The sequence below is a fragment of the Echiichthys vipera genome (assembly GCF_963691815.1).
Source record: "Echiichthys vipera genome assembly, chromosome: 9".
NCBI classification, from domain to species: Eukaryota; Metazoa; Chordata; class Actinopteri; order Perciformes; family Trachinidae; genus Echiichthys; species Echiichthys vipera.
The window spans coordinates 21,029,319-21,054,909 of NC_139834.1; the positions used below are offsets into that span (position 1 = coordinate 21,029,319).

The 25,591-nt window shown below is 41.1% G+C and overlaps 1 protein-coding gene across 1 annotated transcript in view; it reads left to right on the plus strand.

Moving 5' to 3' along the window:
* Positions 1–25,591, plus strand: part of LOC310951706 (forkhead box protein J3-like) — a 61,785-nt gene that overhangs the window by 27,949 nt on the left and 8,245 nt on the right. Inside the window, exons 4-9 of the mRNA XM_083920078.1 lie at positions 4,491–4,565; positions 10,023–10,106; positions 14,574–14,675; positions 17,974–18,129; positions 22,303–22,522; positions 24,697–24,954. Of these exons, the coding sequence (XP_083776204.1) occupies positions 4,491–4,565; positions 10,023–10,106; positions 14,574–14,675; positions 17,974–18,129; positions 22,303–22,522; positions 24,697–24,954 (895 nt within the window). The remainder of the gene's footprint in view (positions 1–4,490; positions 4,566–10,022; positions 10,107–14,573; positions 14,676–17,973; positions 18,130–22,302; positions 22,523–24,696; positions 24,955–25,591) is intronic.

Genomic DNA, 25,591 nt, shown 5'->3' on the forward strand with positions numbered 1-25,591 from the left:
CCTGGTACAAAAAACATTCTAGTCTGTATGTTTAGATCATATCTCCATGGCAACACTGAGGGGGTGAATTCTTTTGTACCAGGCCAGCCTCTTGAGTGACAGCTAGCCGCTGGCCCTCACCTTGCCTCGGGGGCATACGTCAGCCACATGGATGAATCTCCCTCCCCCCAACGTCACATCAGGGCCCTTTTTTGGTAAGAGGAAATGAGTCAAAGTCTGACACGATGGCAACTCCCATAGGTGAGTACGATTGGATCAAGTTCAGAGAACGGACCTCAACGGATATTCTGTGTCCATTTTTTTTATACAATCTATGGTTGGTACCAATATATTCCTTAACTCATCTAGTTTCATATGATCATGACCAATAGCTTCACTCAGGCTTTAAAACAGATCCCACTACAGGCTCTTAAGGACAGTAATGTCTGCTGTGATCGAAAATATTTGCCACTGTAACGGGGCCCAGAGGGGGGTCCAGAATTAATATTACTAAGGGCACTAGTCTGATTCACCGTCCTTCTTTCCCACACTCACACACGATGCCTTTGACTGTGTGATCCATCAGCTACTGGGCAGGAATGGCACGGCCCAAGCCCGGCCCAATAAGCTCATTAATCAGGCGGGGTGAAGAGTGGGTGGAAGGACACAGCAGTGAATCTCATTATCTTACTTCACAGCACTGCTAATCAGTACATTTATTGATGATGACTACTCTCCTTCAGGGAGGGGATATTACCGTTACCATAACATGTAGGAAAGAAGGCATTCACACATATATCCAGTATGTGCACACAAGCAGGCTTGGACTGATGGTTTCCGGATGCAAGGTCTCCCTTCTCACTACACAAACATTAAGCACATGCACACTAGTGCACTCACACAAACACACGCACACGTGCACTCACACAAACACGCACACGCAGGTAGACACACACACACACACGTTCTTGCAGCTATATGTGTGGTGAAGTTGTGGTAGCAGGTTTTTCTTTGGGGGTGGGGTGGGGGTTATGTGTTATTAACCTTTTTTGGGAATGTTTTTGTGGGCGCATATGTATGTGTGTGCATATGTTGTGTATGGACTTACTACAACGATCCCTGCAGAACATATAAGAAATTAAATGATAATTATGATCATACTGTGAATGTAAAGTAACCTATATTAAATCTAAATGGAATTGAACCGATATAATTGCAGTTGTTTGTGCTACTATAAAGGCTTGGTGAACTTGAGAAAATCAAATTTCACTATATTTTCGGACTCAACTGAAATCAGCGTGTATTGATGTCATGCTGACAATAGTTTGTAGGCGACAATTGGAGCTTCAAGAAGATAATTGATAAGAACGGTTTGAGAATGCACATCAAGCAGAGGCTTCATTGTTTATTAATCTCAGTGAAACTTCCACTTTCAGAGAAAGCTGGAAAACACAACATTATAATTGCTCTGTTGGCTGGTCCACCACTTTGGTTTGGACTGATATATCTCTGTAGCTACATGAAAGTTAAACATTATACCTGCTGAATATCAACACGTAATCATTCTGAGCTAATTTTAGCATGCTAATGTAAGCATTTAGAGTACAGATACATTCAGAGTACAGCCTCACAGAGCTGCGAGGGGCTGTAGACTGTCTTAATATTTCGACTACATGTTTAGTATAATGATGTTTTGCACAGCTCTAATTGTCAGGTACACTGCCGTAATATAAATCAACTATGTATAAACACATATGGGACAGCAGGACTTTAATTCATTCAGAAATATAGAGCGGAAGTAAGGTTGCAAGCCACATAAAGCACACCGAACCTGTCTCTCAACACTCCTTCACATGCAGCACTCAGCAAATATCATTTATAGTGCCATTTAGTTTGTTTTAATTTAAAAAAATATCAGAGCAAGTGGATTTTTGCAGCAATTTTGTGCCATTAAACAGTGGCCCACTATGGGAAGATTTATGACTGCAAAGCAGATTAGTAGTATTTAAGACATCACATGGATTGTTAGAGCTAAGCAATATGACGGAAAAAAATACTTCAACCATCGTTATTTAACCATGGTCTCAAAATATCCTTTTCCTGCCATCCTGACTGACAGCGAATATGACATTTTTACATTAGCATTGGTAACCCTTTGGTACACCGCCCGGCCCCTAAAGAGAACACACACGCCTGGAGGTGAAAAGTGCCCGAATGTGCAAAGTCTGAAATACACAGGATTGTGCAGACACCGCAAGTAGTGCACAGGTGTGCAAAAACTGCTTAGGTAATACAATAAAAATTGTGTAAATAAATAAACAGTAGATAAAGGTTAGCAAAGTTAGACGGCTGGCTGCCAAAGTGACGATCAGACTCGATGTAATGATCCAACGCCACCTCCCACAGGAAAGTTTTTGGAACAGATGGTTGCGTTTGTGTGCCGAACTGGTGGCTGTCCTTGCCTTTTTTTTATCATCCGACTATCGCGCGTTTCTGTGATAAACAGCCGCATGCAGCCAGTGACCCACTAAGTAGAGCAGCAAAAAACTGCTGGAGCTTTTCTCCAGGAGGAGAAGGGAGAGGCAGAGGTGGACCAGGCTGTTATGGTATGCTAGAGACAGAGAAAAGGTAGTTATTGTAGGAGAAACAAAGCCAGTGTTGAGCAGTGAGAGCTCAGAAAAAGCAGAGAAATACCTCCCATCCCTCTGTCTTCTTCCCTCCTCCTCCCCAGTGGTATTAATTAGCAGCAGCAGATGAGTGGAGAACGGGAGCCTGAAGGGAGAACAGGTTCATGTCAGGTTAGCCAACACTGTTGTGAGCCCTCTCTCTCTCCCTATTTACACACACACACACACACACACACACACACACACACACACACACACACACACACACACACACACACACACAATCAGAGGAAGCTCTGATATGTTTCACCACTGCTACAACTGTGATTAGGAAGCTGGCGACCACTCAAAACGCTTTACACCACATGCCACCAATACGTACACCATACACCGATGGTACAGTTTGGGATGTCTCTACGATATGTGGCCTGGAAAACCTTCTGATTAGTGGTCACTCCTGAGCCACAGCCACCCAGAAAAGAAGACCAAACTGCCTATGGATGCAATTGGATAGACTAACAACCAATCAGAGCAGAGTGAACTACAATCAATCACAACAACAAAACAGCGTAGCGATGAGCAACACATGCAAATTGAGGCGGTGCTTGGTCTGTTTAAAAGCAGGAAAACAATGGCGGCCGGCTCACAAACTTTCTCAAATTATAGCTTAACCGTACACTAAAATGTTTTTCTGAAAATTTTTTGTGAGAAATAGGCTACACAGTAAAAGATTTGTCATTCTGCTCTGCCTAATTTGACAGTTTGGTCTGAGCTTTGTGAATCGGAGTCGACCGACCTAGATGGATCAGATGGGGATGCTCCTCTGTCTTTCATCGTCTTAAATCACGTGAAATAAACGTTGTGATTGGTCCATCAGATCTCAAGCTGCTGAAAATCTGTCTTAATGTAAAGGAGGCCAGAGCAAATGAAACATGAGCTCGGCAGAGTCGTCTGATTCCCAGGGTACCCCAGCTTGGGACCAATGACACTCGCACCCTCTCCTCGCATGTCTGGTACATTGTTGCCCCAGCCTTCCTTTGTCCTGTTCGCCTGTCGACATTGAATGTGCCACTACAACCTTTATCGTCAGTTTCAGGTGTGTCTGACGATACGGTTGAGCTTGGATCAATACATCTGTCTACATCTGCCGCATAACAGCTTGCATCTCACTGGACACGGTGAACAGTGTAAGACGGCTCTACTGTCACTAATGGCCAAGACAGAGATCCAGAGCCAGACATGTTAGAAACTGTAGATAACATGGGCTTCAGCAGATACAAGATAATGGTTCTGAGTAGCTGGGATGACGTTGATTTGCCCCTAAGGAACACTATACTACTACTACTACTAAAAGTCAGAAAAAACTAACCATACATTTTCTTGTAGAAGAAATATTTAAAACTCACTGTCTGTCTACAAAAAATTCCCCACCCTTTGGCGGCCACAGTTTTCGCCCTAGGAGGCAAAAAATTTGGCATTGGGGCCAAGTTAGGGTGTGTTTGTGTGAATGCATAAACACGTGGGTGCATGCATGTACATGGTTGCAGCTATTGCAAATTTGCGCTTTGTTGATTCTCTCCTACCCCATTAATTATCTTGTGACACCTCAGATTTATCTTTTGACCTGTCTGGGGGGTCCCCACCCACAGGTTGTGAACCATTGGTCTAGAAGAAAGAATATCCAATATCTCTGTCTGGAAAAAGGCAGGGAAGTGCTGTTGCAATAAACACTATTGACTGGGACAAGAATCAGTTGATAGTGTTAGAAAGTGACTGGAAATGTAATTAAATATATTGTGTTCGTATTAACAGTTTTTTGCTTATTTTATCTTCCCTTTCTCTTTCCCTTCCCCTTTCTCTTTCTCTCCCCGTCTCTCCCTGCAGAATTCTATACGACACAACCTGTCCTTGAACAAGTGCTTTCTCAAAGTGCCTCGCTCCAAAGACGACCCTGGAAAAGTAAGTATTTCCTGAACAATATAAATGCGACTGAAAAGCTCAGCTTGAATTACTGCGCGGCACACAATGAAAATGCAAGCCTATTTTAGCGAGCTTACAAATATGGCCACGGCGATTACTTTTCACATGTTTAGTCGCCCTTGTGCCGCATGTATGCACACACTTGTGCATAAGCGCACCCAAAGACCACACTCTGATTCTGTGTCACACACACAGTGTGTCTGAACTTAAAAGCAATTTGTAGCTCCATAACCATCTGAATACATAATGCCGTGTTCTCTGTTTTCTGCGGCTCTTCCGATATTGATTCTGCCAAGTAATAATGTGGTACAGAGAGTAATGAATAATAAGTATATGTAGGTACACTCCTTCAGATGCGAGGCTGTTCACGCATCTGTTATGCTTTATTAGGCCCCGTTCCACACACTCTGCCTCTCTCTCTCTTTTTCTGTCTTTTTCTCTTTCTTTCTCTCACACACACACACACACACACACACACACACACACACACACACACACACACAATCAGAGGAAGCCCTGATATGTTTCACCACTGCTACAACTGTGATGAGGAAGCTGAGTTGCCATTCCCACTTCAGTAGGGCCGGTTTGAAAACAACAATTTGTCAACTCCTTGTTTGTGCTGATTTGAAGGAATTGCTCAGATGGGGAAAGTATATAATTACAGTTGATCAGTGAAGCTTGCTCTTACAAGATTTTTTAATAAAAGCTCAAATGTCTGCATTCCAGCTCATCACAGAGTTAACATGAGAAAAAAATCCACCACTTTTACAAAAACTGACAAGCCAAAACTTTTCATTGAGCGCTCAAAACAAATTTAGTTTGGGGGTAGTTTCTCCAGACTGAGGGGATTTTGGAGCCATTGAAAAATAAATTAGTGGGAAGGAGGTTTAAATAATTCAAACAAAATCCTTGGGCTTGAGAAGAGGCCTATAGTCTGCAAAGACACAAAGAGAGCAGCTCCCCCCTGATTAGCTGGACTTGGACCTGACCAGCACCTTAATTCACATCTTGGATCGAAGTGGTCGATACCCTGCATGGAGGGAGGGAGGGTGGGGGGAGGGGGAGGGGGTCATCTGTGTTTAGAGAAGTTGGATGTACAAGCTCTGTTTGAAGCCATATAGAGAGGGGAGAAGCTAAATCATGCATGTGCTAACGTTAATTGGCTTTGTACTGTTCACTGATGTGGGACTGAGAGACAGGGGGAGGAGAAGAGGCAAGGATGGTGTGTGTGTGTGTGTGTGTGTGTGTGTGTGTGTGTGTGTGTGTGTGTGTGTGTGTGTGTGTGTGTGTGTGTGTGTGTGTGTGTGTGTGTGTGTGTGTGTGTGTGTGTGTGTGTGTGTGTGTGTGTGTGTGTGTGTGTGTGTGTGTGTGTGTGTGTGTGTGTGTGTGTGTGTGTGTGTGTGTGTGTGTGTGTGTGTGTGTGATATGAACCTCCTCAATTCTGTCTGCACCTTTGGACCTCCCTGGGAGGAAGGAAGAAAAATGAAAGGGGGGAAAACAGACCAGGAGGAAATCAAGGACCTAAAAGCGACTGATTTCCTCCTCTCTCATTGATATTTTGGAGTCTGTTGTGTTTTAACATTGTGTAGCAAAAGGATTGCAGTGGATTTTATGGGTAAACAAAGCAAGAGCATGCACCACAGGAAAACTAAACCCAGAGAAAACTGACTGGCTACAGAGCTGGAATAACAACAGTTAGATTGGTTTTATCAAATGCAAGGAAGATCCATCTCCTGCACTGTTTTTTTTGTGTTTAGTGACACTTTTCTCCCCATTAGAGGGACTGAAACAGCTTCACTGAGAATAGGTGGGGAAAAACAGACTTGATCGTATCTGCAATAGGATCTTATACTTCAGAGAAATATTACTCTAGCAAATTTTACTCTAGCACATACAATAATTGACAAAAAAAGACAGGTATTACTTAAGCTTTTATGAAGAATGTGTTTAGATCTACCACCCTTAACAATTCTCTACAAATAAGTAAAATAGTAAAATCAAACTTTGTCTAATGACAGCACAGCTAAATCATTATTTACAATAGCAATTTAAGGGATAAAATTGTTTTCTCATACAAATATTGACATGAAATTTAAGGTGGTAAGATTTTCCACAAGATTTGGGGTACAGTTTTAAATGGAAAATGCCACAGTTCACGTTGAATGACAACCTGGGGTATTTGGTTTCAGAAAAGATAGGGTTTTAAGGTGGTTGAATCAGTTTTCCATTAATGTGAGTGGGAAATGACAAACAGCTACTGCCGGGCAAGATACAGTATATCTCCTCTTGTTGTACAATATTAATGTATTGTAATGAAAACAATGGTCCCTATCTTTAAATAAATCAATTTTAAATAAAAAATGACAAATGAAAGCCAAAATACCTTACACCTGATTTACCTAACACAATGTAAAATATATATTCATTGTATTAATATCTGTTTCTAGTCGTAATTTTAATTTTTTAAAATGCCTTAAATAAAGGCATATGTGGCTTTACTGGCTTGCCGTAGGCTGTGAAGAATAACATTATAAAAAGGCCATAATGGAATTATGAAATTAAAAAAAATAGTTAATCTGTCTTTGCAAGAGCCTAACCAAACTGGATATAATATGAAGCCTACCCATTTTGAAAGGAAGACTTTTTGCTGCTATTGGAATATTTTTCTAAAGATGGTTTAGCTTTAAGCATTTGAGCCATGGTAACGTGACTGGAGAAAGACTTCCTGTCAGAGCAAATACAACTCCGCTCAAACATATACATAATGAAGACGTTAGACTAGCCTTCTCGTTACTGAAAAAAAGTAATCAGATTAGAGTAGCGTTACTAAGTAGGCTAACGTGTTAGTTGCGTCACTGGTCAAAACTGACACTGACAGGCTGGCACAAGGTTGTGATTAATAGTTTATAATAATTGTTTAATGACAATTTCCCAACATCTCTAAGGAGCTATAGTGACACTGAAATGTCATAATAATAAAACAACTGTATGCCGTTTTTTTTCTTTTCTTCCTATAATCCATTTTGGGATCTTTCAGTCGCAGTGAAAACCAGAGACAGCAGTAGCCGGAGACAGGTCACTGAAAACGTGGACTTTCCCCAGAAACCGGGGTCGTCTGGTCACTCTAATGAAATTGAACAATTGGACACAATGTCTTCCAAATATTTTAATGGGGCCTTGTTTTAGTGCGACATCTCGCTCACCCGGTAAAGCGTGTGCCCGATGTAGTCTTTGGCAGCGGCCTGGGTTCAAATCTAACTCTTGGCCCATCGGTGTTGGACAATGCTACAGTGATGGGATAACTCTTTTACAGTAGTGTAAGGGATTACAATTTTACATTTAGTGACCAAATTACAGTTATACTGTATATACAGTTACATAACAGTAATGCTCCATTACTTTAACATTTTGAGGGTCAGCCTGTTGCTGTCTTACCAGGAGTTCAGTGGACAGGCTGGTCCGTGACATGCTAGCGTTACACAGGGACTGGAGGCTTAGGGAGATGTGAGGAAAAAATGTATTGTCAGCTAGCTTTATAATGTTAGCCATTGGTAAACCTGCAGTGAGGAATGGGTTTTGTTTGATCACAGTTCAAGGGTGTGTGAAGCCCACAGCCTTATTGTGAGGACGGGACTACTGGAGTGCTGCTACTGTACACACAGTCGCAGGGCTAACATTAAGCTAGCTGTTGACGGTCAGTAAATGCCTCCAAAACATTAACCTGACTCCGCCAGATGGATTGATTCACATGATTCCCATTTGCTCAGCATATCTCGTTTGGAGATCGAGATATGCTCGTTTGGAGATCTTTTGGGAAGGAAAGTACTGGTTGCTGATTGGATAAACCATTTGTCGGGCCAAATCCACCAATCACATCAAAGAGTGTCGAGGCAAAGCTCAGAAAGTAAACAGCATGTCGGTAAAGGATATTTTCTGTTTGTGTAACGCAAATTTAGAGATGAAAGGCAAAATTTCAGGTGCCCGGTCCATATTCCGACAGAAGGATCCAAGAGAAAACAGGGTTAGCGAGCGGCTAACAGAATTTAGGTTTTACCGCTGTCTGAAAATGTGTCTAGATCAGGTTGGATTTGTATGCGTTGCGTCACATCTAAACCCACCTCAAAACCAACGCTGAATTCTCTGACGCGCGTCATCAGACTGATCTGCACGTACAATACAATGGAGCTTGAGAGATTAGGATGGTCTCACAAGGCTACCAAAACATAGGCTGAGTGATTGAACCATAATGTCTTGGTTGCTAATACAAAACAGGTGATGTGTGGGAGTAGAGTTGTAAAAATACACCTTTTGAAAGAGCTCAGCTACAGAAGAGTTCAAACCATCCTTCAGTATAAAGGTCACACTGTTTGGTGGTTTTAGTCTAAAAAGTGTGTTGGGTGAGTGACCCGGTAAGGATGCCCAGATAATTGTAGAAGGTCTTTGTTTGCCTGCAGCTGTGAAACCTTTGAATGATAACATAAATTGTTAGGTTTTTTTTACGCCTCTGTGACAGCCGTGGCTGGAGGCATTGTGTTTTTGGGGTGTCTGTCTTGAAACTGTGCTTGTGTTTGTGTAGACTTGTGTGTAAAGCTTTCATTTCCATTGTTTAATTGATCAACTAAATACATAGTTTTGATAAGTGGTTAATTTCCTCTTGGAATATGTGTTAGTTGTCTATCATATGTTGTGCTGCTGTGACCCATCTGCCAGACCTGTGTTTGTCTTGTTATTCGTCACTGGGCAACCACATTAGTATATCTTCTGAAGATTAATACTGTTAAAGGTGTGAAGCAACTAATTAGATTTACTCTGTCACCATAATGAAAGGCAGTTTCTATAGAATTTTTTTTTTTATAATGTCCAGAACCTTATTTTAGCTTATTTATTTGTTTATTTCGGGCATGTCAGTTAGATAAATCATCATCACACATTATCTTGGTTTACAATTCACAATACTATTTTTCTTGTGTCCTTTGACATAACATGTTTCAACATCAGTTTTTTAAACTCTCAGAACCAAGGTCTGGATTTCACATTCAGAACATCTACTTTTGTCTCTGATCATAGTTAACCAACAAAACAAATCAGTAATACTTAAAACCAACATTAAAATAAAATTGTTAGATTTTGCACCAACTTGACCACTAACAATAAAATCCAGTATTTTTTAACACCTTTTAACCCACATAAATAATAAAATCCTTATGATGAGTACATTTATGCTTGATACACAATGAATATTTTTGTATTATTAACATTAGTAATGCTAGTAGAAAATTTTATTTGATTCTTTGAGGACTTTTCCACCACTGTCTCCTTTTCAAAGAAAGCTTTAAAAAAGAAAAGAATTTGAATGTGTACCTACATCAAACGCAATCATCAGCTTCCCTCAAACAAAGCTTAACTCTTTGTTTCATTGGGGTCACTCTCCAGGGTTCGTACTGGGCCATAGACACAAATCCTAAAGAAGACACTGTACCGAGCAGGCCAAAGAAACGACCGCGCTCTGGAGAAAGGGTAAGTACTTAACAATGCCTTTTATAAAATCCTCCTCTTAACATGACATGTTGTTTTAAAATCCTTATTACCGCTCAGTTCTACGGACATCTTTAAAATAAATACAGACTTAAAACTCTTATGAGGTTTTTGCTGCCACAAAACAATAACCTCACCTTTTGTTACTTTCCATTTTTTTCCCTAAATGATTTCTTTACATCAGTTCAAGTTCACTGTTGTTAAAGTGGCAAATGATGTAGCATTGTGAGAAGGCACACAAGCAAAAAAAACAAGAGACTGAGAAAAAGCTGCTCCGGTCAGATGCTACAGAAATGTTTGTGTGAGAACAGACTTCCAATCTTTTTCCCTTCTCAGTGCTATAATGATGCCAGGAAGGACCAGCGGGCAAACAAGGCGCCTTTAAAGCAAAAAACTATCAGTCTACTGCCTGTGTGGCATAGTCTCATGTACGTTGCAATTTTTTGACCAGAGGACAGGCTCACCTACTTCTGCATTATGGTTGAAAATGTTTTGAGATTACTGGCTAGATCAATGATGCCAAGCAAAAAAACAAAAGGAAGGGGAAAGTATTGGTGACTAGTGATTTATCATCTTTAGAGAAGATACAACCACTCAAAACCTCATACCGCATATTGATGCTGTGCAGTTTTATATAGAACATTCAATTTACATCTGCTTGGTTGGCTACCTGCCTGACTGTGGTACAAATTCAGCTCTCTTGCTGCCTGTTGTGCTTGTTTGAAGGATCTCTATCAGTCAAATTGTCCATTTTACCAGAAAAAAGATTTGGTCTTACTTTGAATAGGGTTGTGTAATTATTACTCTGTAAAGCCACAATAACAGCAACAACCTCAATTACATCGTGCAGCCTTTTCCTTGGATGGGTTGAACAGGCAGGGCTATCCTTGACACTGGTTTTGCTTTGTGCCATTTGGTTGGTACTGAACTGCATATTATTGGACCTCTCCGACTGGAGAAAGCTAGAAAACGAGCCTGTGTCTGATAGAAATACCCTATCTCCAGCACATGTGCCATTTTCTGTGTACCACGTGCTATAAGAGAACCAGAGCCTGTAGGCTCAATTATCAATGGTCATGATCAAATTTTGTACATACATGTTAAACACATGGTTCTTGGATTTGCAGTTTTCACAATGCCACAGAAACAAGCTACAGAATGGATGTGAGAAGTAGAAATGAAAATTGGTTTTGGGAAATTGATTGACAGCAGCCGAGGCTATAAATATATGTAACCCTGCGTCAACCCGGCAGAATGTGGCTTCAATCAGCAACCTGAGGATCTGAATATTAAAGCAGTGAGCTACATGATGTATTGCAGGTCCTGTTTCTGCTGTCTGTCTGCTGCTCTACCACTGTTGTTTTGGCTCTGACTATCTCTGTGTGATACAGTAGTGTGCTACAGCTAATTAGCATACTCAGACTTTAGCGCTACCTCCGAACCAAGCTATCAGATTGATTTCATCATTTTAGAAACATTCAACAGATGAAATTCTCTTTTGACCATCACCTAGGCTGATCTTCAATGAACCAATAACTTTGAGTACATATGCATATGTATCTTGATTGAAACAAGCAATATTAAAGGTTCCATGTTATGCACATTTTCAGGTTCAAATTTCGTTCATAGCATTTGTTCTGCGGTTGTGTGACACATAATAATTTGGAAATCAGACAGGACAGCTCAGGATGCTAGTTAGCAACATTTACAACACAGCCTGATGTTGAAAGATCAAAAGATGTTGAAAGATAAAAAGATGTTTACTATTCGTTAGCGAATAAAACCACAAACATTACGAACCGTTTCTGCTCAGTGGCTAAAAAAAATAATCTGAGCCTAATATAACACATTTGTTTTCAATCTCATGCCCTCTTGACTCTATCCATTTATTTTCCCACTCACTGCCCTTTCTTTTCTCGTGCACTGACTGAACTGCCAATCATACTGATTTCTGTCACTGACGCTGTTTCAACATGCTGAATCGGCCAAAAAACAGCCGATGAGTGCCGACTAGCGCCAACTAGTGGCACACCGCAAAAACAGTCGGCCCGGTCTGACAACCAGCAGTAGGCTTGTTGTGTCCCTGCCTTCAAGATGCTGCCACAGCGTTTATCAGCACATCAAGACTTTGACGGAATCATGTTTCTCTGAAAAGGTTAAAGAAGCTCCAGGCATTATATTATTACATCTGCAGAGTTGACAGCTGTAATTCAGTGATTTTATGATTAGTATTGATACCTTATTAGCATTAAGTTTCAACGCTAGACTTCCGTTCAATTTTTCATTACATACTGTAGATATTTGTATCCAGCCGCGGCCCCACTGGGGTTCTTCTTAATGTACACCTGCCTATGTTTGTTGTAGGATTAAAAACCTGCAGAGTCCTTCATCATGGTGCAGCACAGCTGGTCACCCCCCTTGTTTTCTCATCATGCGTCTCTGTATCTTGATCATTATCTTTCTTTGCATCTGTTTGTCTGCCACTCTTTCCTCTGTCTCTCCCTCTCCGCTGCTTTAGCCTTCTCCTCTCCAGGGAACTTGGGCAGGCGTTGAGCGGCAAAGTGCACAATCACAGTTGCTTATCGGAGAAAGAATTGAAATAAAAGAGAAAGAAAGAAGGATGTGATTGTTGGGGGGGGCAATAGAAAGAAGTGTAAAAGAAAGGACAGAAAAAAGGAGGAGAGAGCAGAGAGAGAGAGAAAAATTAAGCTTCAAGGGGAAGCAGGGAAAAGAGTAAGAGGAGTAAGATGGAGAGGAGGGAGGAGGGAGAGTATTCTAGGCTTGTGTTCCAGTTAATTACCACAGAAGGCCCCAGGGCTGCCGTTAGACATATTTTCTTCAACGTTTTTTTTTTTTTATTACAAACATTAATTAATTCAGAGCCTTGTCATCTCGTCTTACATGGATGGGCCCTTCGACCCCTTTTCTTACGCCTCACTTGCACTGCTGGCAGACTCACTGTGGGCTGTCACATGGGCTAAGGAGAGACAGGGAGGTTTTAAGTGCTAAGATTTATAGCAGTGTTAGCGTCAGAAAAAAAGGCGGGCTAAATATGTCTGTACTGTTTTCATTGGGGTTTTGTTGCACCTAGGCTACACAGTCAAAGTCTTTAAAGTCTCCTGACGACAGTGGATGTGCAAATGAAAAGATTTGAAGTTGGCAGCGAGGCTAAACATCAGCTGCATAAATGCATTGTATAAATGTGTAGACAGGCAGTGTACACTTAGTTTAGTCACTGCGTCTCTGGTGCCCTCAGCATAATCACTCTCTTTCATTTCCTGTATGCCTCTCTGTCTGCCTGTCTATCCGTCCGTCACCGCTCAATTATCTCTCTACCTATTCTTGCTTTTCTCTCCCCCTTATTCCACAAGCCTTCCTCACTCCTCTCTTCACCTCTCTGTTGTCTTCTTTATAAGTGCCTCCACCGGGGAACTGACAACCCGTTTCACTGGGAGTTTATCATAAATTAAAGATTGCATTGTTACCAACCAATCCTCTTACTGTAAGCAGTTTGGGAAGGCAGGCAAGCTGTCTTGAACCCTGAAAGGAGTCAAACAAGGGGAGAAAAAATATTGTCCTTATTTATATCTTTTTTTCCTCCGCTTTGCAGGCGTCAATTTAGTCCCTCATCGATCTTTGAATAGTTCCTCATATCCCCACACTCAGTTAACCCTACTTTAGCTCTTTGTGAGTACAGCAGAAAATTAACTGCTGCTGAATACATTTTAGATACGTGAATAATGCATGAGGATAGGTTGATTTATCTTATCAAGTGCAAGTGATGTGTCCACTTTTCAGGCTGTTTAAGTGTCCGGCAATTTAAATGAAGCGCGCCTCGACTAGTTCACATAGTCCGAGCCCGGGGCATGGCGGTGATTCAGGAGGCTGAGTACTGAATCATGAACTTGCAAATTTCCCATAACCTTTGTCACATTTCATTTCCTTCCTCATTTTTACTGTCACTCAACTCTCTATATTTACAATTATTTTAAATATTTGTACACCTATTCAAATTGACTGGCTACTCTGCTTTACATTGCTTAAAGGTCCCATATTGTAAAAAGTTAGATACCAGTTCTTTTTTGATTATGAAGCAGGTTGACGCGATATAAATACTGTGAAAGTATCAAAGCACTCAATCCACAGAGAAAAGGAAGGTAGCAAGTGCCACTACAGTGCTGTTACAGTGATTCTCCGCTGGCAATGATGTGCAGAGGGCAAGACGCCAAGAGTACAGATGTGGAAGACCAGAAATCGATCAGAGCAGACTGAGAGAGACGCTAAAAGTGTTTCAGATAGAGGGTGAATACAGGTATATTCAGAAAGTTCTCATAGAAATCCAAGAAACAAGTATGGACCTTAAAATGACCTGTGCTTTAACGTGTCAAAATGTCATCTTATCTACTGCAAGCATACTGTAGATCTCAGTCCTCTGTCCTCTACTTTCAGGCATCAACTCCTTACAGTCTGGAGTCAGAGTCTCTGAGGATGGACTGCATTATGTCAGGAGGGACGTCCCCCACTCTGGCCATCAACGCTGTAACCAACAAGGTACGATCTCAGCTTCTCAGTAACGGCAGTTTGGTTTCATCAGTGTCTTGTTCACCAGTTGATAGTAAAAACAGAATACAGCAACAGAGCAGGTATAAAATATTTATTTTACCAGACGCGTATCTCAGAGTGCAATGTATGTTGTTTCCTTTTATCTAATAATCCATTCAGTTGTGGGCAGAAGTAAGAAATTCCCAACCTGCTTGCATTTGAGTTGGGAAAAACACACATTGCTTTTAAGTGAGATTGATTTTAAAAACTCAAAACGTCTTTCTTTAAAGTATTACAAAAGTAGTATGTATTTACTGTTGACTGTGGAGCTACATTGACTAGTTTATTAATTGATCTGATTGACAGAAGGTTAATCAGCATATGGTTTTTAATTCATCGTTTTTCAAGCAATAATGCCAAACATCTACTGTTTCCAGCCTCTCAAAAGTAGATCTTGTCATTTAGTAGTTGAGAAACATTTTCCCCCATTTTCAGGGATTTCCTGTTCACCAGTGTCAGTGTAGCATAGATAAATCACAATAGTTATTAGTTATTGTTGATCATATTTTCAGGGAAGTAGTACCAATTCATCAGCACGTATGCTGATATAAGCTACCACACCCATAGGTGACTTGGTTGGGAACCGGAGGGTTGCCAGTTCGAGTCCCTGTGTGGACCATGAATGGAGCGTGGACTGGTGGCTGGAGAGGTGCCAGTTCATCTCCTGGGCACTGCCGAGGTGCTGTTGAGCAAGGCACCGAACTCCCCTGCTTGGGGCGCTGGTCACTGGCAGCCCCCTCGCTCTAACATCTCTCCATTAATTGCATGTATATAGGTGCATGTGTGTGTATTTCGGACCTGTGTGTGTAACATGATTAAAAATAATAGAGTGAAAAAATCGCATTTCCCCGTTGCGTGATTAATAAAGTAATTCTTCTTCTTCTTCTTGACCTTAATTGAGGCTATAATAAATACTTAGCGGGTATAAGACATACTTGACTGAAAGCTGCATCAGGAGCCATCTCTGTTTTTCTCTTTCACCGTCAGTGGCTGTTTTACAGGCCCTCACTTTCACACACAACTGTACACAATGACACGCACACACACACACCCTGACTGAAAAGCTTAACTGGGTGTGACCATCTGTATGATGATCAGAGATCAAGTGGCAACTGGGCCCTCTGACGCCTGTCTGATCTGCCACACAGACACACACACATAGACACACACACAGAAAGACAGACACACACATAAACACACACACACACACAGACACACACACACACACACACACACACACAATATGATGATGTGTGGTACGTGACCCCTCTGTCTGACCCTAAACAAAGAGAAAATCTGTCCCACAGCAGCAGCTCACATAACTCTTGAGTGTTTGATCTGGACGTGACGGTGAAGGTTTGGACTTGACGACTTATTCCAGCTTTCCCTTCTTCTCTTTTCACACATCTTAACTTCACAGTATTTGTCAATATGAAACACTTTTTGCCACAGATTATTAACACTTTGGGAATTCAATTTGTCATTTGAAAAACATGTTTGTTTGTTTTTATAATGATTCTATCACCATTGCATTTTTTTTATAACCAATTAATTACCATTTATCCAAAAGGGGGCACCTCCTAGTTCCTGTTTTTTAAGTGCCCTTTGTTCTTTTTGGTTTATCAGACAAAATGCTGTATATCTTCTGGGTTTTGGGTACTTGTTATAAAGTAGGTATTAGACATTTTTTAGACTTAACATTAACCTAGAAAGTCCTACATTGATTTGTATGATAGATTATTGATACAAGAGGAAACTAAGCCAAATAGTTGCTAATTTAGCCAAACTAACCTCGACTAATTACCATGGTCAGTAGAGGTGACAGATATAGTCTCGCAAATGTGACAACAGAAAGCAAGAGGTGAGCATCATTAACAGCCAAAAACAATCAGCATCAAGCTTTTATTGTTTCCCTAGACAGTTTGGTGTGTCACACAGGCAACAGGCACTGTATTTACTCATGAGAAGACTTAAACTTGACTCGTCTTAGTCATCACTATACATTTAAAAAAGAGCAGTGGTAGGAAGACTTTGACGGTAATGTTGCTGATGCAAGCGTCAATAATATCCACCCACATCCAGACAGGTGGTGTCCTGCAGGCACAGCAGTGCATCAGAGCCTCTTCAGTCACACATTTGCTCACTAATATTCTGTTTGCATTGGAGAGTACATTTGCTTCGGAAAGATATTCCTAATTTATGATACTAGGGGTTTCGGAGAACTGAAAATAGTTTCCTTGAGAGAGATCGATACAGCCATCATTACATACACATATTGTAATGTTTTTACTTGAATTCCTCAATAGTAATTGAAGCTGTGTTAAAAAACAGAAAGTTGAAACCTTTCTAGAGACATAATGAGGTTATATCCTTTTGTAATGCATCTATTGGACTTTAAATGTTCCCGTAAACCACATAATTATTTCCGTGTTACTACAGTAACACAGCAAGGAGAATTACAGCTTCACTCTGATGTCACACCAAAACAGAAAACGTTCAGGATTAACACTTAAAGAAACTGACTTTCGAAAAAACACTTGTTTTTTTTACAGCTACAAGACGCTGAGCACCGCCCCAGAGAGCCTTTACTGTTGTCTCACCCGAAGGCTGTAATTTCACATTTGTCTATACAATTAAATGTAGCCCGGAGGTAAAGCTGGTGCTCTGCTTCACATACTGACTTTTAGTACAGACAGTAAGACAAAACAAGAGAAACATGATTCAACGTAATCCTGAGGCATTTCTTTTGAAAGCTTTGGGATCTGTCACCGCAAGACAACATACAGTGCACTTCCTCTGGATTTGTGTTTACGGCAGTGCCAAACTCTCAGACGTTGCTTTTGAAGTTACCCAGTGGTTTCTGGGTCTGGACATTTAATCAAAGTCACCATGTTTGAGGAGGGGAAAAAAAAAAATCATCATTAGTTTAGGTTTTGTGCTGTTATGCAGCAGAACCAATCTGCATATACCAGCACTTTAATTTCAATATTTCCTCATGAGTTGCCTCCTAAGGTAATGGTGCATGTGTAACTTCTTGAGGTGGACAATGTTCACTCTAGGCTGGATATAAGTCGGCAAATGGACAAAACATAGGCAATGAGGAGCAATAAAACCATGAACCAGTGCCTTTAAAGGTGGATTGCCAACATTTTGGCCCTGTATAATTGCCTTTAATGTCGTTTTAACACGGATCCGACGTGTGTGTGTGTGTGTTGCGCGTGTGTGTTGCGCGTGTGTGTGTGTGTAGGTAGCACTATACAACCCAGAGGCAGAAGGCAGTGAGAGTCCTGGGAGTCTGGGCAGCCTGAGCAACAGTCTCTCAGAGCAGAGTTTGGCATCTGTCAACCTCAACAACCTGAACACCGCCGTCAGCAGCGGCAGCAACGTACACAGCTACACACCAGTAAGATCTTTTCTTTATTTTGGGTTACAGTCTCATGATTGCTGCAGGAAAATTTCTTCTGTCTGTCTGCACAAGGACAAAAGCTGACCTGATGCTGCTGCAGACTAGTTCAAGGACACTTCAGCAGGGTCAGTGCTTCCACTTTTGTTCTGTTCATTTTTAAATCTAAAACTGGCAAATTTGAAACCACAAGCAGAGGGACTCAAAATCATTTTCATTTTATGCTTCTGTGTTCACTTGATTCACACATAATCAGGATGATTCAGTTACGGGTCCAGACATTCTCAGTCGGTACAGAAGGTGTCGGCTGCACCCTTAGCAAACTGAGGAGGTGGTAACCAGCTAATGGCATGTATGCTGGATCTGCAGCACACTGCTGAAACTCTGCTTCATGGTCATACTTTGCAAGTACATATATTTACAGTTGGCTTTTGCGGATCGTATTCAGATGACATCCATTATTCTGTATAACATCAGTACAGTTTAGCAGATGGTATGAACAGACGCATCGTTATGACTCTTTAACAGGCAGAAAACATACATTTCAGTTGCTGTCTTTTACTGAATAATTTAACATTTTAGCCAAATAGCCCATTTTATGGCTTTTCGTAGACATATAGGGTCAAACAAACAGTGTGGAGATGCAATAGAATGTGCAGACTGATTGACCTCTATTGCTTGCTGTTGAATTTTGCATTCATACACGCTGGTTATTTAGTTTGTAAATATATTTTTTGTCTTTGCAGACAGCTGTCAGTAAAGTTGTTTGCAGCCTCTCATGCTCGTCAGGGTTGACCAGCACAAAAAAAATCTAAACCTGTGTGAATGAAGTGCCTGTATGCTTTTGTGCCTCAATCAGGCAGAGGGAAAGAGTCCTCCCTCTATGTCGGTAGTTAACAGAAAAAATACATATACAGGGTTCGTACAGGTGAAAATGCTTGAATTTTAAAGTTGTGTTTTCAAGGTTTGAAAAGTGCTTAAATTTGGATAAAGTGCTTAAAAATTCTTGAAATTGTATCCGCATTTCTTTCACAACAAATAGCTATGGAATTGAAGCTTCATTTTTTATCCTTCCTTTTGACATGATTTTTTTTTTTATGTATGTATTCGTAGAAAAATGTAGTTTACCACAGCTGTAAGCTGCTGGAAAACCTTGAAAGTGTTTGAAAAGTGCTTAAATATGACCTTGTAAAAGGTGTATGAACCCTCCATATAGCTGTGTCCATTATAGCCAACGAAAGCTGCTACACAGACCACGCAGACACTGAACGGCCAAACTGAACTTTTACGTGGCTCGTCTATTTTTTTCTTTCTATGCGCAGCTACGTGGCCATTTAACAGAAAAAAAATGAGTACAATCTGTTTAAAAATTATTAAGATTAATATCTTAATGCACAGGAAGGCAATGTGAGGCACTAGAGCAAGCGTTTGGGTGTTTTTACATTTCACATTAAAATAAATCACTGTGTACCTATGATCCTGGAGTTAATACAATCCAGTTAATTAATTCAGTACCAATTAATATAGCCTACACTTCAAAACCGTGCAAAACCATTTGGCGAAACTCCATATGCACACAGTGAAACTGGCAGCAACCACACGCCACAAAGACGGAGTAGCCTGTGTAGCAGGTAAAAAAAACACGCTGCGCCTCGCCTATGTGGAGCGTCCGTGCTCCATGAAACTTGGCCTTAATCCTCACTGATGCATATAAATGATGCCCGACCACTCCAGTAGTAACAGATTTCAGACAAAGAGGAAAAATGTATACGGTTAAAAGCAGATTAATTCTGTTAGCCAGCAATTAAACACTTAGATTGTCCTGTCTCTCTCTGTGCCATTTACAGCAGACACACGCTCACACATGCGCACTCACACACACACACACACACACACACACACACACACACACACACACACACACACACACACACACACGCACATACATTGAGGTTTATTTAAATCAAGGCCACCCCATGTCGTCTACTGTTATGGTGCCTACGGTCTTGGCCGGTGTAAAGTACACCCCAGACTTGGCAGGCCACAAATACACTCAGACATAATCGACCCAATTTTACACTTTCTGTTTAAATGACTCCTCATCCTGTGTAGAACAAGCTCTTTTGGCTAGTTGAATTGATTAGTCTCAACCTGTGTGTGTGTGTGTGTGTGTGTGTGTGTGTGTGTGTGTGTGTGTGTGTGTGTGTGTGTGTGTGTGTGTGTGTGTGTGTGTGTGTGTGTGTGTGTGTGTGTGTGTGTGTGTGTGTGTGTGTGTGTGTGTGTGTGTGTGTGTGTGTGTGTGTGTGTGCGCGTGCGCGTGCGCGTGCGCGTGTGCGTCTTACAAATATTATTGTGTAAACGCAAATATTTGTCCATCATTTACATTTAATGTGGGTTCAATGTTTGTAACATCCTGGTATTTGTTAAAGCTGTATGACGTTTGTTTTTTATTGCCTGAAGAAGACCAGATTTCTATTAAATTGGAAATGGTTATTTCCTTATTTATGCTTTTTCATAACATTTGTTTAAGGAACTTAAAGGTGCTTGGAATGCTGTTATTTTCATTTGTATATCCCTTTATTTCATCTATTTATTCTTTATTATTATATTACTCAAAGCTGCTTTTCTTTTGACTTTTGATAGACTTTTAATGCATTTGACATGTAAGTCAAAGTGTTTGCATCTGTCCCTTTAAACCAAAAATAATATAATTTAAAAGGCCAGTCTCAGCCCAAATACATTTGGTCCAAAATTACAGGAACACTGAAAACTCTTCATTATTTTTCTTTTGTAACAGCTGCTCACCTTTTTACCATCAATCACTTTCCCCCGCTCACCTCCCACCTGCATTAGCAAAGGTCAGTGCAATCTCATCTCGTTAACCTCTCATTTCTAGAGGCCATCTTTTGTTTTCCTCCTCCCTGCACGTCTCCTCCAACCATCGCCCTCCCTTCTCCATTGCTTCAGTCCTCATCTGCAGTCTGGTCCAGGGGGATCAGGATTAGTTCTGCCTCATTACCTGGAGCAGGTGATACCCCCCCTAACTGACGGTGATTACTGGTGGCATCACTGGCAGAAATCTCAAAGACACCAAGAAAGTTGATGGAGAGGCAGCCATTACTGGGTGGAGGTAGATATGGGGGGGGGGGGGGGTCATACTAAGTTGGCTTATATTTGCGGAGGCACACTGATCACAGCAAATTGCTTGTGTTTGCTGGGTGGATGAGGACGATGACAGCTGGGATGAGATGATTGAGGGTCCAGGAAGACAGGCTGCATTCACAATATGAGATAGAAAATTGAAGCAGTGGATTCTGTTTGCGAGTGTCCGTATGAAAAGAGATGAGTGCCAGCAAAGATTTTATTTTAACTGTGTGAAATTGAATTTGCTATGATCATCGTAGTGCATAAAGAAAATCATTTGTAGAATTAATGTGAAAGTTGAAATAGAATGGCACAGCTGGAAAATGCATGAAAACTTGAAACTAAATGTGATAATTATTGAAGGTTACTTCAAAATCTATTCTACACTATAGCTCTACCAATTGAAATTCAGGTTTCTCAATTTAGATTCAGCTACTAGAAACACTGTTTTTATCTGCGTGGTGACTGACGGGTAGCATCCCACTCCAATTTTGGCATCAGTGGCCTCTCAGTGGCCAGTCTTTTCAGATATCAAAACATTTTTACAACTCATTGGTGATTGCGGACTAATAAGTTATTGTAAATTGTGCGTGTGTGTGTGCATGTGTGTGTGCGTGTGCGTGTGTGTGTGTGTGTGTGTGTGTATATTTATGCATCCGCAGATGTTCCATACACTATACAATTTTACTTTATTTGTCATTTATTTTATTTGTGGGGCTTAATTGGATAATGTTGCATTTTGTTTTGTTAAAACTTGAACCAGGATCAACACTTGACGAGTCTGTATGTTTTTTTTTCCGGCACTCCGCAGTGGCGTTATAGGTCACATTAAAATGAAAGGGGAGAGTTTTTTGATGCCATGCTGTTGTTAGCGTGATCGCGGCCTTTACCCTTTCAGTTGGAGAGTGAATTTAGCCATTTAGCTATTTTTTTCTAAAACCAGTATCGTCATTGATTTCCCAAGTTTGTTTTTTTGTTCCCCTCACAGCCCTTAATGTCTGTTCTCTCTCCTCTCTTTGTGTCTTGAAGGTGAGTAGCCACTCGGAGCCTTCATCCCAGTCCCTGAGCCTCCAGCAGCCCAGCCAGCCTCAGCCGCCGCCGCCTCCCCCTCCTCCACCACAGCCCCAGTATGGTTTGTCTGTCCCGGAGTCGCGGGACAAGCAGCTCTGTTTCTCGGACTTTGAGGACCTCAGCGCTTCTTTCCGGAGTCTTTACAAGTGCGTCTTTGAGCAGTCCTTCTCACAGCAAGGTGGGTGTCAACATCAGTATTTTGATTGTGAAATTGTGCGTATTTGTTCATGTGTGTTTGACTGTCCAACATCTTAATTGACACAAAAAAACATGTAAACCTTTGTCAGGTTTCATGGACATAATTAACTGTCAAGTTTAAGCTCCTAATGAAATGGAAGGAATTTAACGCTGCTTTCATGGCAGCTAAAGCATTCCAGTATTAACCTCCAGACACGCTACTCCTTCGCTATTGTATTTTAATAAACAAACAATCTGTTGTTCCACATATCTGCATTTTACGGCTTGCTCAGTCAAATGAGTAAAGGCAATTAAGAGGAAGAATTCAACAGAAGGAGAAAAAAAAAACTCAAACACATCTGCAGTCGAGCAGAGCAAAGGGTTCTGCAGCTTTGATAACAGCTAATTAGATTGGTTATAAAGTTTGTGAAGCATCTTGCTAATTGCGTCCTGAAGCTTTCAGGTCACCAGGCCTCCTTCCACCTCGACCCCCCCTCCGCCATCCTCCTATCAACTTCCCTCTCCTGTTTCTCCTCCCCGCACACATGAGTGTACGTTCTGTAACCGAGGAGATTGATGCGCTCCGTTGAGCTCTGCAACTGCTGCCGGCATTCACCTTCTGACAAGGTCCTCTTCAATTTGTGGTCAGGGGTGAACTCACAGGAAAGATTAGACAATGTGAATACTAGTTAGAAGTAATACAGACACCTTTGGAAAGAAAGTGAAGAAGAAAGTAGATTTAGTAGATACTTTAAAGGGCCCCTTAAGGTTGAGTCTAAGCAGGAATCAGTGACAGCAGCCATTGTATTTGAGAATTTGAGTCACAGAGAGAGCGGAGCTCATCATCACCTTTGAAAAACCACAATGAGTCCAAGACCACACACCAAACTGCAAGTGACTCAGGTGTAGTCAGAATAATTTCCTGACAGATCTTCCCCCTCATAAATTACATGGCAAACAATAAAGAATGAACATTAACAAAATAATGACAACATAGGGATTGAAATCATCGGTTAGAGCAACATGCAAAAGACTGTGACAATGGCAATACAATACACAAACAAGACCGTTTAATAAATGTCCATATACTTAATTGAATCGTAAATAAATAAACAAATAAAACAATGGCTATGAAACATTTTTCAAAGTGTTGAGCCTACACATGGCAGTGGGAATGACACAATTGTAATAAAAGATACTTTTACAAGAAGGGAAAAGCGTAACGAATCCCAGATAGCAGGAATAAAAATCCACTTCCCAGGATGTGCTCAGATAGACTTGGTATAATTCGTTCATAAGGAAAAGAAAAACGTAAGTCTCTCTGTTTCACTCCACCGATCTTTCAAGAGATCTTAACGGTCTCAGGCAGTCTGCCTTCTGATTCATAAGTAATGAATCAGAAGGTAAAAGAAGAGGTCAAAAGTCTCAAAAAAATATAACAAATGTTCTTGAGGAAAGGAATTAAGTTTTGGACGAAGGTGTACAGCCTGGGGCCGATCCAGCATTCCAGTTACAGTTACAGCGATCTAGTCACTTCAGTTCTATGTTTACAACACCGGTTAGGGTTTTATATCACATTTTAAAATATCTGTTTGCAGTTCACTTTACATGGAAATGTTATTTCTTTATTTTAAGTGCTAATGTACACTTTGTCATTTATTAATAAATAATATTAAGTACATTTATCAATACGCTCAGCCAAGGTATTGGATTGAGTCGGAAAAAACTGAACCGGTGCATCTCTACTTTTCAGCGCTCAGAAGACATAATGGCAAGCAGGGGGGTGGCGGTGGGCTTGAGGAATATGCTGTTATGATTCAGAAGCACCAACAATTGAACAATAAAACAAATCAATCTTAAAGCTTCTCTGTGCTGCAACACAGGTCATACAGTGTTTTTAATGTCTCATTTAGCTGATTAAATTCCTACATTTGCCAAAACTAAACGTGTTGCAGGAGAGTAGGAGAGGAGTCTGTGGCTGGTGACACTGAAACATGAGTGTGTGTAAATATATATGAATAAAAAAGCTGGGGAAAAACCATAATCTTAGTGAGATGGACAGCAGTTTAAGGTTGAATGTACATACAAAACAGTATATTTTGTTGTCTTGTTTACTGTCCTAACCCGTGATATTTTGTTTTTTGTGTGTGTATGTGTTCTTTTTCTCCCCAGCAGGTTTGATGGGTATGCCCGGCGATGCCAGCCAGCAGGCGCGGACCGCCTGCTCCTACCAGCAGTCTCCTGGTGCCGGAAACGGCGTCGGCCACCACCACCAACACAACCACGGTCAGACGTCGCACCACCACCACCTCCACCACAGCCAGCACCAGGCACATGGTCAGCATGGCCAGCACCAACAGCACCCTGCTCATTCCCAGCAGCACCCGTCTCTTTCCCACCAGAGTCACACTGGACAGACCTGTGCCACAACAGGTGGGAGCAGAGCTGCGGTCGCCTCTTATGAGGTGGTAGTTCACCATCTAAAAAATACAGTCAAGAAAAACTTGGGCCGTCACAATCATTTGAAAGACACTATAATCACATAACATTCTACATGCAAGAATTTAAATTAGCTTTTTAAAGTTTTCTGTAGCAACAAGGGAGTCCCCCAAGTTAACAATACTCTAGGCTATAGTTAGGCCATCAATTTGAAATATTAAGCGTTGTTATTGAGAAATCACATGGTTACCATGAGTTTGGAATGGCAAATGACTATATTACACCACCCATGGGTCTTAATCGCTATTGTTATTCATATCATACTTTACAAAGTATTAACACAAGCAGCTGAGTGGGAGAGCAGTTAACGTCAGTCTCGTTGGTGTAATCATAAGTAGGAGTTATGGGGAACATCTGATGGCTATAAAATCTCCCTGTTAGGGAAAGAACTTTAGAAGTGTCCACAAACTGGTGCCAAAATGGCTCTAAAGTTACAGCCAATGGCAGTTTAAGGAAAATAAAATCCAACATCAACATATGTACCATCAGTGTAGCTATATTGCTACTCTGCTGCAAACCCCTTTTACTAACTCGTACTATGTGAAAGGAACCTACAGTGATTGTATGTCTC